The sequence below is a fragment of the Sinohyriopsis cumingii genome, chromosome 12 (genome assembly GCF_028554795.1).
Source record: "Sinohyriopsis cumingii isolate HCF-2022 chromosome 12, ASM2855479v2, whole genome shotgun sequence".
NCBI classification, from domain to species: domain Eukaryota; kingdom Metazoa; phylum Mollusca; class Bivalvia; order Unionida; family Unionidae; genus Sinohyriopsis; species Sinohyriopsis cumingii.
The window spans coordinates 29,745,029-29,758,760 of record NC_142972.1 but is presented as its reverse complement, the minus strand read 5'-3'; the positions used below and the strand labels follow the sequence as shown (position 1 = coordinate 29,758,760).

Here is a 13,732-nt window from a genome sequence, read left to right as displayed (position 1 = left end):
AAAAATCCTGATTTAACGGTTAAGAATGGATGTTGTACAACACTCAACCCACATACTAATCTCATATTCATGAAATTACACAATCAAGTAATAAACAGACACAACTTCACAAAAGAAAACGATGTAACATTGAAGACATCCAAATTTATTTCAGAGCCAAATCTAACACATTTTGTAAGAAGCTCTTAATCAAATAAGTTACTTTGTCCTGTGATAAATAAGACTGGATAAGTGCTTTGTCAAGCATCTTGGAAGGGGTTCAAATGTTTTGCAAGACAAATAAAATGTATGAAACTTGCCCAAGAATGTTTTAAGCATGAAAGAAAAATCTTGCCCCTTTGTACTACTGCATCAGGGATAAGAATTCATATAAAAGAGAAAAATCTGGACTCTTTGTACTACTTCAGCAAGGGTGAGAAAACCTATAAAAGAAATATCTGGATCCTTTGTGCTGCTTCATCAGGGATAGAATACCTTCAACAGTGAAAAATCTGAAATAACTCCCTTATCCCCTCCTCCATAGCCTGCTCGACTACAAATAAAAACACAAATTCTGAACAGTCAAGATAAATTTTGATGAAAAAATGGCAATTTCAGAGGTCATAAAGATCTAAAATATGTCCCAAATCTTACAATTCCCATGACTTTTACATTAAAATCTTGAAATTCTTCAAATCATGTCATAATTTATATAGTAAACTAACATGTAAAATAATCTTATTCCACAAACTCTGCTAACAGGAGGTGACAGATGGACACTTTAAAGGAAGTAATGCATAACACTTCAACTTGAATGCCTTGCTCTTAGGAACATTCATTGCAGACATGCAAATAGTCCGCTGTGAGGCAGTCTTACCTATAGAGAGATAGACTGGTTGTGGGTTGTTCCATGACAGTTCCAGATTACATCCAGCATTAACACAGGCAGTGACTGTGTCCACAGAGTTATTCAGATACTTGTGCCAGGTGATGATGTTTTCAATTGCCACCTGATCACTCACAACATAACCAGTGAACCCCCACTCCTTTCGTAATATGTCAGTCAAGAGTTTCTCATTGGCACATGATGGTATGCCATTTATGCTGAAAAGAAACATCATATCATTATAGAACAAGAAATTTGTTGTACACATTTAAAGTTTTGTAATGATGGGATGACACAGATGAGTCCAACCCCATTGCCTGTAAATATGATGCAATTAAAGCAAGGATGCAATAAAGCAAGGCTGAACAGGGGTCATGACTTCTCAAATTTTGTATGAAAAATGTGAAAATTTAACTAGACTTAGATCTTCCTAAGTAAAGCCTCAAAGTAAATATAATTTCAATTCATCAAGTTCTTAATGAGTTACTGAGCAGAAATCAAATTCATCATGGATTGAAACAGCTGCAGGTGACAGTATATTCACCTTCCATAAATGTGGTAGATGGTAAATCAAAAAGAGCATAAAATGTAATACTGAGCTCTAATTTTCTAAATTTAGCTTAAAAGAACCAGTCTCATGAAAAAAGTTTTAAAGTTTTTTCTTCAATGTAAAGTTCACTTTGTGAAGGATGATACAGGAAATGGCAGTCAATATGATGGAGAAATGCAATGTACTCCAAGTCTTGTTGGCAGTAACAGATCCTGTCAATTAATGTTGTTTACTTTCTTGGCAATTATGATAACTACTTTGTCCCGATAAGAACTTTATAATTATCCCAGGCCAGGTTTACCACTCCGGTGGCCTAGTGGTTAGAGCATCTGCTCCAGATGCGGAGGTTGTGGGTTCGAACCCTGGCTGAGTCATACCAAAGACATACAAAAAAGGTACTAACAGCTGCCTCGCTAGGCACTCAGCATTAAGAGGTTAGTGTTAGGACTGGTCAGCCTGGTATCAGGATAATGTGACTGGGTGGGACATCATGCTACATGCCGCCCCAGTGCTAGACATCACTTTAAACTGCCACACTGCAGACATCGTAGTGATATGACTGGAAAAATGTTAAAGCTACGTTAAAAATCTAAATCACACACACACATATCCCGGGTTAAAAATATTTAATTACCAGGCAATATTCACGACAATGGATTTGATTTTCTGCATACAATGTATAGATACAGATATGTTACCTGTTATAACTACACATCAGGCTTTAGGACCTTGCATGATTTTAACTTTTAATGGCTGGAAGAAAAGTTAATCACCAGTCCCTCTCATTTTCCTGTTATAACTACATATCAGGGTGTAGTTCCTTGCATGAATGCAACTTTTAAAGGCTGGAAGGAAGGTTAATCACCAGTCCCTCTCACTTACCTATTATAACTACACATTAGGCTGTAGGTCCCTGCATTAACACAACTTTTAAAGGCTGGGAGGAAGGTTAATCGCCAGTCCCTCTCACTTACCTGAAAATAAGCCACAGTTCAGTATTTTATTGCCAGTTTGGACTATGAAGAATTCAATCCGCCAAGTTAAAGCAATGAAATTAATGAAATTCACTTCATCAGCATGGACCCCTTTATCATATATCCTAGTAGTTCATATGGACTCCTTTATCACATATTCTAGCAGTACAAATGTACTCTTTTATCACATATTCTAGCAGTACACATGGACTCCTTTATCATATATCTAGTAGTACACATGGACTCCTTTATCACATATTCTAGCAGTACAAATGGACTCATTTATCACATATTCTAGCAGTACAAATGGACTCATTTATCACATAGTCTAGCAGTACAAATGGACTCCTTTATTACATATTTTAGCAGTACACATGGACTCCTTTATCATATATTCTAGCAGTACAAATGGACTCCTTTATCATATATTCTAGCAGTACAAATGTACTCCTTTATCACCTACTCTAGCAGTACAAATGGACTCCTTTATCACATTTTCTAGCAGTACAAATGGACTCCTGTATCACCTATTCTAGTAGGACAAATGGACTCATTTATCACCTATTCTAGCAGTACAAATGGACTACTTTATCACATATTCTAGCAGTACAAATGGACTCATTTATCACATATTCTAGCAGTACAAATGGACTCATTTATCACATATTCTAGCAGTACAAATGGACTCATTTATCACATAGTCTAGCAGTACAAATGGACTCCTTTATTACATATTTTAGCAGTACAAATGGACTCCTTTATCACATATTCTAGCAGTACAAATGGACTCATTTATAACATATTCTAGCAGTACAAATGGACTCATTTATCACATATTCTAGCAGTACAAATGGACTCATTTATCACATAGTCTAGCAGTACAAATGGACTCCTTTATCACATATTCTAGCAGTACACATGGACTCCTTTATTATATATTCTAGCAGCACAAATGTACTACTTTTAAAATATCACATATTCTAGCAGTACAAATGGACTCCTTTATCACATATTCTAACAGTACAAATGTACTCCTTTATCATATATTCTAGCAGTTCAAATGGACTCCTTTATTATATATTTTATAGCATTGTCTCTAGCACTGTCATCAATGAATTTTGGTACAATTCGAATGCAGATAACAGAAAAAACACCAGTGAAAGTTCAAATGATATTTTTGTTTGGCAGTCTGATTTAAGTGTTTTTTCTATAAAGAGGCAAAATTCTCATATCTGTTGTCAACTTTGGTTTGTTTCCCTGCAATTTATAAGGATGGTGAAAAAGTAATGAAACAAAAGCAAACTTTCAGTGATCAAAAAGAAAAGAAGAATACTGAATAATACTGCATGGACTTCACAATGGTTCTAACCACTTCCTTGACCTAGACAGGAAGCACTGGTTTAGATGATGTACATGTCTGCTCTCATCGGAGTTAGTCATTACAGTGTGAGTGTGTATGCTTGGAATTAATACAAATTTATTAAAAACTTAAAATTTCATGTGAAGAAGATAAAAATATCATAACCAATGCAAAAAGAAATTTATCTGAGACATATGTGGTTGTTATTTTCCCCATTTGTAATGGCGATATATTCTAACTATATCCTAATTGTTTCCTAAATGAAGTGATCTGAGCATTAAAATCCACCATCACTATCAAAGTCATAAATAAATTTCCCCACTTCTTCCTGTTTTGTGACAATGATGATTATTATTATTAATCTCATAGTATTCTCTCACTGTAAAAGCCCTTAGTATACCACAGCCCCTCTTATAATGCAGGTAAAATTATGGATGTATTAGATTAAGATGGCACTGAAATCTTACAGACAAATTCACTGGTGAATCTAGCAAAGCTAAAAGTCTGTGTTGGTTTCATTGGGTCAGGTGGTCATCTGGGCCACAGCCACTAGTCCCACCAGATTCTGGTTTTGTGTCACTGAAGCTAAATCCCTGAGACAAAATTACGAGGAGGCTGACTAGCATGCCAGCCAATGGCTTCTATGATATACTGGATCTATTCCAATCAAAACTGGCAAGTAGGTCTGATAGGTCTTTATCATGAGCAATATCTCTTCTACCATGATGCTTCAGTTCAGACATGAAGCAGCACTAATGTGAGGGTAATTGGTGCCCACTTTTTCTCCTCAAAGAGCCAAAGGAAAAGATGTCAGCATGTTGATGGATCAAGGCACTTAAAAGGATGATATTACCGACTCAACACTAGGAGCCACAAACATGCCACTTTCCCTCATAAGCATTCAGAGTCAAGGGCCTTCTTCCTCTTGAGATTCTATCTACAATCAAGGGTCTAAATTCCTTATCTTGCAAGGCTGTCATGAAAAGAAGTAGGTGTAAAGGTGAAGACGGTCCAGGCAGGTGTGAAACACCTGCAACTGTGGTTGTTTGAGATCCATCGGTCTGGCTGTAATATTCCTGGGCAGGTCTACTGCTAAATTAAGTAGCTTGTTGACCCAAGACTTGTCCCATCTGAGAGGGGCAATCAGATTTATTTTGCAATTCTGACCCCTTATTTTCTACATTATGTCTGCCACTAAGTGAGGGGGGTAGGCAAACACCAATAACATCAACCACAACTGATCGACAGTGCATCCATGACCCAAACTTCTAAGTCCAGAACAGGGAAGAAAAAGGAAGCGTACTTCTGGCTCCACCTTGCTGGAAAAGGCAGAGATCGGTTGCCCCCCCACCCCACCCCCCGCAAGTGCACAAATCTGATGAAAAACTGATGGATGAAGGGACCACTTTATATGGATAACCTGACCAATTATGTGGAGAACATCAGCCATATGAACAAGTCTGCTAGGAATATGTCTTATTTGTAAACTGATGTGAAGATGGCAGCACCAGCAAAAAAACTGTAAACCACAACACACAGATTGGTGTCCTCTGTTTAAGAAGGCAAGTCACTACTACAGCGTTGTCTGACATAATCAGGACTGACTTCTCACTGAGTCTATTCCTCAAGAACTGATGGCATTTATGATAGCTTTTATATTTATATGTATCCTTTGCATGAGGGCCTCAAGGTAGATTAGTTCTTAGCAAATTGTGTTACTCTCTTTATATAAAGTCATTATTATTATTATATGGAGGTTGATGTGAAGAGGCAGTTTCCTTGGTCCCCATTAGCTGCTGACCATATTCGAAGTCTGACAAAAAGTGGGCTCCCCAATCAGATGTACTGGCATCTGTTATATTGTCACTTCCATCTGGGGCTTCTCCAATGTAATTCTTGTCATGAGCCAGAAATGGCTGTGCCAGTGACACAGGAATGATAATACCTTCTTTGTGATATTCACCTTTTCATCAAGTAGACTGGAAAAAGAGCACCATTCAGCCAGCAAAATCATTTGTAAATGGTGCATATACAGGTAGCTCAGCATGATCAAATCTGCTGCCACAGTGATTAATCCAAAGAGTTGCAAAAATTCCCTCAATGAAACCCCCATTTTGCTGGAGATGACTCTACAAGTTTGATGATCCTTACAATGTGGACAGTAGTGTGTTAAAAGTGCCCTTAAACTAACGAAAGTAAACAAACCTATCTCTGTCTCCATTTTTGTTATGTAGGAAAATATTGGTACATACACTTAAAATTATGTAGTTACTTAATGAAAAGAAAACTTTATCATGTACCCAGATTTAGCTTTGCAGACAACATACAGGCTGTGAACAGATCTCAATTATAAAGTACCTGGATAAAACTTAACAGACAACGTACAGACTGTACAGGGCTGATAAAAGGCTGAGTTTGTTTTATTACCCTGATACTGGTGAACATCAACAAAAATGGATACAGAGATAGGTCTGTTTACTTTCATTGGTTTAAGGGCACTTTTAACACATTACTGGCAATATCATGCTGAGAAAATGACAGCTAAGTGCCATTCCCAAGATCACTCTGAGGCAGCCAACCTGTGCTTGCCTAGGTTGGTAATGAACCCAAACACCCTTGGAATCCGAGTGAAACACTCTACCAAATGAGTTACTGCAGCTTACAGAGATAGACGGATATTTCCAAATAAATAAAAGGATAAAGTCCTGTAGTCTTGTTTTCTTCTAGTGCAGAACACACAAATACACACACACACAACTGGTAACATTAATAAGTAAATTGTAGAAAAGGAAAGGACTTTCTAATTTAGGTAACCACATGCAGGGTTCAATACATAGTTTGGAGGGATTTTTGTTTCTTTTGGAATCAGATTTACATGGAATATATTTTATTTTCAAACAGATTTTTTTTAAAACTTTAAAACTGCAACATGCTTAAAAAGAAGGACATTAAGAAAATTAAAGAAATATATCTGGTCATCTAGCCTAGTATGTTTGTCACTTGAAAGGAATACTTAACTCATGTCCTTCATTCTTTACCAGTTATATGTAAATGGGAAATATATCATAATAAGTGCCAATATTAAAGCTAGTTTGTTTAATCTTCAATCACTACCACTCACCTTGGCATCGAAGGAAAACCTGGATGCAGGTATGTTTTCTGGCCCACCATGAACATCAAAGTGCTTGCAGCCAGCATTAGCACGGATGTAGCGAGGGTCATCTCCCTGGAGACCCTGGACAAAGTTGGCAGCATAAACTCCAGTTAGGTAGGGGTCCTCTCCAAATGTTTCCTGCAGAACAAATGACCATAAAAATTCAGTGCTATATGTAGTACTTTGCTTGTGTTATAAATGCATACCTGTCATAACACAGTATGTCATACCTGTCATAACACAGTATGTCATACCTGCCATAACACAGTATGTCATGCCTGTCATAACACAGTATGTTGTACCTGTCATAACACAGTATGTCATACCTATCATAACACAGTATGTCATACCTGTCATAACACAGTATGTCATGCTAAAACACATTTTTACTCTTAAACCCCCTGAAAAAGTTGTGTTTTGAAAAACATGATTTTCGGCAATTTTGGGGAAAAAAATAAAAAATTCCCACCACTTCAATATATGCCTGTAATATGTAGCATGTATAAATGGTAAACATTCATGACTGAAACTGATGTAAAACTATCCTTGGACTGCATCATTTATCTATAGAGGTAAGCATATCTCATGTTCAGACTGCATCATTTATCAATAGAGTAGGCATATCTCATGATCAGACTGCATCATTTATCTATAGAGTAGGCATATCTCATGATCAGACTGCATCATTTATCTACCGAGTAGGCATACCTCATGATCAGACTGCATTATTTATCAATAAAGTAGGCATATCTCATGATCAGACTGCATCATTTATCTAGAGTAGGCATATCTCATGATCAGACTGCATCATTTATCTATAGAGTAGGCATATCTCATGATCAGACTGCATCATTTATCTACAGAGTAGGCATACCTCATGATCAGACTGCATCATTTATCAATAAAGTAGGCATATCTCATGATCAGACTGCATCATTTATCTATAGAGATAAGCATATCTCTTGATCAGACTGCATCATTTATCTATAGAGATAAGCATATCTCATGGTCAGAATGCATCATTTATCTATAGAGTAGGCATATCTCATGATCAGATTGCATCATTTATCTAAAGAGTAGGCATATCTCATGATCAGACTGCATCGTTTATCTATAGAGACAAGCATATCTCATCATCAGACTGCATCATTTAGCTATAGAGACAAGCATATCTCATGATCAGACTGCATCATTTATCTATAAGAGGTTTCACAGTTGCAACGGAGTTACTGATCGTAGCGCCTAAAATTACCTCCCTTAGCTCCAATGCGCATGCCCACAAAAAATTTCCAGTTCCGGATAGTTCACCGTTCTACACTTGGTTAGCGAAACACAGTCAACAAAGGAAGATATCTTAGCTGTACTACAGATCATTATGGTTAAACCAATAAATCAATTACATATGTCAAACATCTTTTGTTCATACTAGGAGAATAATTATAGACATTAAATAAGATAATTAGATTCAGTGTTCATATTTACAATATATCAGATAATTAAATAATATTTACTTTCCATACTTAAATGATATCAAATAATTAAATTAAATACACTGTCCATACCTGATAATATAGATTCATTATCCATAATTTCAGATACATTTGTAGAACTTTTCACTCTGCTTTCCGATTTTTAACATTTATTGCACATTTTTGGTTATGTAACTTTAACAAAAACAATCTCAACAATTTGAATTTTTCAAATGTTGATATATCATTCTTTCTCAGTTACTTTCGCAATGCTAATAGTTTGTTTATAACACGAGTTAAGAAAGTTATAACACAAGATCGATAAGAAAATTATAAAACAAATTTGATACGTCAGCTGATTTGTAATGCTGAATATTTTAAACCAGAAATTTTAAAAAAAATAAAAAATGGAACACAGTATTTTAATGTATTCAGAGGAACTTAACAAAGCAATAATTAAATTAGCTATCATAACAATAAATAAGTGTACTTAATGCAGATGGAATATTTATTCATATTTGGGTGTAAATATCGTACAATATTCATATTAATTAACATGCCCAATGATGTTTTCTTTTTCTTCATTTTCTTTTTGACTTTTGAAACATCATTTACCGGACGGTACATGCAATAACTTTCAGCATGATTTTTCTTTGCTTATGCTGACACGTAATAACTCAAATTTGCTGGGGTCTGTAGACAACATTTCTGATTGCCACCAGCAAATTCATCTAGAACAGCCTTCTTAAAATTAGTTTAATTCTGTTTAACTTTCCTTGCATCAAATATGTAAGTTTTAAAAATTCAATTATTTCACAGATCCCGTCATATTACTTTGGTTTGCCTTTTAAATCAACATTGATCCACGTGACCGGATGTAAAATTGCAAACAGTATGATTTAAAAAAGAGACTGCTTGTAAGAACATACTCTACAAGTCAATAATAAATGAATACTAACAAATATTCATATTTTTTTGTCTTTATATATCAGACACTCTCTCTAACTTAGCTTCATTTTATACTCATTTTTAACCAGAAGTATGTTTATGTAACATACGTATGCGAACACACATTCATTCAAGGATATACATAACCATGCACCAGATAAAAGGAGACAGATGTACATACATACAGACATGCAGATAGGTGAGAGCCACAAATGTCCTATACATGCATAGTGTGTCTAACATCGATATTTCTCCAAATTGTATACTCTAAAATTTCCAACCGTTCAAGGAAATAAAATTAAAATAATCATCAAGGAGACTCGTACATGCGCCTGTCTGTTCAAGCATGGTTGACATTTGTGCATTTTGACAAAAACTCATGTTATTTCATGAAAAATATAATGAACATTAATAGAAAAGCAACAGTCTAAATCAATAATAAAAGAAACTTAAAAAGTTAGAATTTTTTTCTCGTTGTCATTCAACCTCCATTAACTGTTATGACTGAAGCTGTACAAAATAAACATATTTTTATTACTCTTCAAGCGAGATAAATTGCAAGAACTTTTTATGCAGTGATACACTTTCACACAATCAAATAATACAAAATAGAGCATAAGGTAGTAATGGAAACATAGTGAAGTTCTGAAATGGGCAGATAATATATATTTGAAAGCTGGGAGCAGCGCAAGTTAGTGAGGAAAAAAAATAAAAGATGTAAAAATAATTGATCAAATATTGATAGAATTTCTTTTTAAGATAGTGAGATATCGATCCTGCCTGCATAATGTGAGCAGTCTGTCACATTTTCTTGATCTACATCTGCCATCTTAATTGATTGAACTATCCGGAAGTAATTTCACCAATATGCCCTCTAGTGTTTTCATGGGGAAATACTAACCGTGAAACCCCCTTACAGAAATAAGCATATCTCATGATCAGACTGCATCATTTATCTATAGAGATAAGCATATCTCATGATCAGACTGCATCATTTATCTATAGAGATAAGCGTATCTCATGATCAGGTTGCATCAGATACAGTTCTAACATTGCTAATGTTAAGGTCTTCAAGAACAAACTCATCTTCATTAACCAAGGTTCTGATATGTCAACCTATCTACATCTTGGCGGATCAATTAGATATTTCAATGCTTTGTCATAACTAAGTCTATTGGATTTCATGAGTTGCCTCCCTTAGTGCTTACTAACCAATAACATGTAACAGTGGTGCATTGTACACCAGCTGAAAATGGTATAGGAAATTGACTTCAAGAGGATACATTGCAAGTCTAGCATTGAAAGTATGACTATGTACCAGAGAGAAACCATCACAGGTGTACTTGTGGGTATGGATGTATTTGTGTAAACATGGAAAATTGCTTATTTATTAGTCCATTCCAGTTATGTGCTCCCATTGTCTCAATCATGTAGGAACATTTGCTCCCATTGTCTCGATCATGTAGGAACAATGTTCAAATCTGAACATCTTGATTATGATTGGATGTGGTAGCGTGCCATTGCATCCAGTGAATTTCACAGACCCAAAAAAGCACCAAGATACCTGATCGATCTGCCAAGGAGTAGACAGGTTAACATACTGGAACGCTGGCTAGTGAAGAAGAGAACAACTCTGATATGAACAGGATTTGCTCAGAGAATCCAGCAAGGAAGTTTGAACACCAGTACCATCCAGTCTCTCAGTGAGTGCAGTGATGAACAGTAACGACACTTGCATCACCTCCTTCAACCCCCTAATGAACTATACGTATTTAGAGTAGCAAAGATCACTTAAAGGCCATATCTTGCCATCCAATGGATTTTCAAGACAGAAATTTGGTGTATGTTTTTATTTAATGTCAGGGTGGTTATAATTATGTGAGTGTTTGTACATACATGTATGTGTATGGTGATCATATTTGACAATATTATGTCTACCAACTAATTGTTTCTTTGTAATTGTATTAAAAGCTTTGAACAAAACAGACAAGTTAGTTTCTTCAATTCCAATTTAAATTTCCAATCATTTTCTATAGGCTTATAAGAACAGTTAGCTTATTCTCAAAAGGACAATGTTGCTTTTATGGGTCATGCACACTGATCCCCTCCCCCTGTGAGACCTCAACACACTTTTTCAGTCAAAACACACACACCTAACACTGTCTGAGAATATGACAGGTATGCAAATGATACATTAAAAATCAAAACTGTGTGCAATATGATAGCTTGATTCCAACATACATAAAAGTGAGTTAAATAATGACACAACCCATGCAGTAGGATTGTTAGGTCTTTGTCTCATAATACCACTTTAACAGCCCATACAGCAGGATTGTTGGTGTTCATCACCCAGTGTCACATTAACAGTCCATACAGCAGGATTGTTGGTGTTCATCACCCAGTGTCCCATTAACAGCCCATACTGCAGGATTGTTAGTGTTCATCACCCAGTGTCACATTAACAGCCCTTACAGCAGGATTGTTAAGTGCTCTGATATCACCCAGTGTCACATTAACAGCCCATACAGCATGATTGTTGGTGTTCATAACCCAAAGTCACATTAACAACCCATACAGCAGGATTGTAAGTGTTCATCACCCAGTGTCACATTAACAGCCCATACAGCAGGATTGTAAGTGTTCATGCACCCAGTGTCACATTAAAAGCTCTTACAGCAAGATTGTTAGCCTCGTACTAATACTTGTGTCCTACACATCCACTGAACATCATAATAACCATAAATACATTTAAGACTGGACACAGAATTTTCATAGGATGCGATGTTCATCATCAGTTTAGAAGTGTTATACATATATAAAATCTTATCTCTCTCAGGAACAGAGAAAAATATTCTACAATGCATATATCATGCCACATCTAGAATAGTGTTGTTCTATCAGGGATAATAGTGGTACAAAAAATCAGGAAAGATTACTGAAATTTCAAAAATAGAGCAACTAGAGTTATTCTTGATGCTGATTTAGATACACCAACAACAGCTCTTTTTAAACCCCTAAAGTGGCTTCCATTTTAGCAGAGAACTCAGTTTCAGAAGGGTTAACAAGTCTATAAATCCTTACATGGTTTGGCTCTTGATTATCTTAAATGTAATTTTAAATTTGTTAAAAATGTATATATGTATGAACTAAGATCCATCTCAAACAACAAGTTATATTTACCTAAAGCAAATTCAGAGTTCTATAAGAAGAGTTTTGTTTTTCTGGAGCCAAACTATGGAATTCCATACCACATTATATAAAGTCAGCTGACACATGCCAAACTTTTAAAAAGCTTCTTAGTCAACATCTAACAATAATTTATATGATTTTGTTTAATTCAGTCCTACTACTTTTTATAACATTCTTTTGTATGAATCCTGTATGTATGCATCATTGAAGCCTTGTACATATTTTATTGTAGCAGTAGGTCAATTGTCTAGTTTTTAACAGCATTTGTTGTCTAAAGACACCTCATCTTGTAAAGACTGGTCAGTTGACCAAATGAGCTTCTTTTTTAAATAAAGTCATTATTATCATTATTATTATTATTGTTATTATTATTATTATTATTATTATTATTATTATTATTAAATGAGAGAGCATCAAAATTTTTAAAAAGACAAAACTCAAAATTAACAGGCTTCTTTCCTGCCAAATGTGAACAAATCATCCACAAACTCTGGTGATAGTACATATGGTCAAGAACCGAAATTTGTGTGGAGAAATAATTTTTCTCATGTCAGTCACAGTGACCTTGCAGTGACTCCAAAACCAGTAAGCTTCTTTAGCTCATGTACAGGCCATCCACAAAGTTTGGTGAAAGTATGATTTAGAACTAATGTTATTGTTCAGGAACAATTTGTCTTCTTTTAGTCATAGTGACCCTGATCAATGAATTTCTGACTCCAAAACCAATAGGTTTCTTCCATGTGCAAAGTGCCATACAGATCTTTCATATAAAACTAGTGTTATTGTGAGAAACCATTTTTCTGAGTCAAAGTTGCCTCAACTGTTCACCTTTTGAAGGCCAAATCAAAATGATTTTTTATTAAGCTGAGTGCAATCCATCCACAGATTGGTCATGGTCTGCAATTTAGAACTGCTATGTGTGAAAACCATTTTTATTTTTTCAGTCACTGTGACCTTGACCTTAATCTTTTGACCCTGATATCAGTGGGATTTTTCCTTACCCCATGTGCAAGCCATCCATCAAGCTATAGCTGTTGATTGCTGTGAACTCAATGTGCAGAAACAGAACAGGGAATAGATGGATAGATGAGGAACTTCAGAACATAGTATGTTCCACCTTATGGCAGGCATATCAAAATTAGCAAGTCGTAAAATTACTGTCAGTTGAACTACAATAAAGGCAAACATGACTAACGTTTCATTAATACGAACTATCTTTAGAA

General features: G+C 35.5%; 1 protein-coding gene across 1 annotated transcript in view; it reads right to left on the bottom strand.

The window, feature by feature from the left end:
* The window catches only part of LOC149786170 (uncharacterized), a 61,762-nt gene that overhangs the window by 33,782 nt on the left and 14,248 nt on the right, over positions 1-13,732 (bottom strand). The window contains exons 3-5 of the mRNA XM_089976523.1: positions 6,871-7,041; positions 2,298-2,389; positions 857-1,083 (exon numbers count right to left, since the gene is read on the bottom strand). Of these exons, the coding sequence (XP_089832649.1) occupies positions 857-1,083; positions 2,298-2,389; positions 6,871-7,041 (490 nt within the window). The remainder of the gene's footprint in view (positions 1-856; positions 1,084-2,297; positions 2,390-6,870; positions 7,042-13,732) is intronic.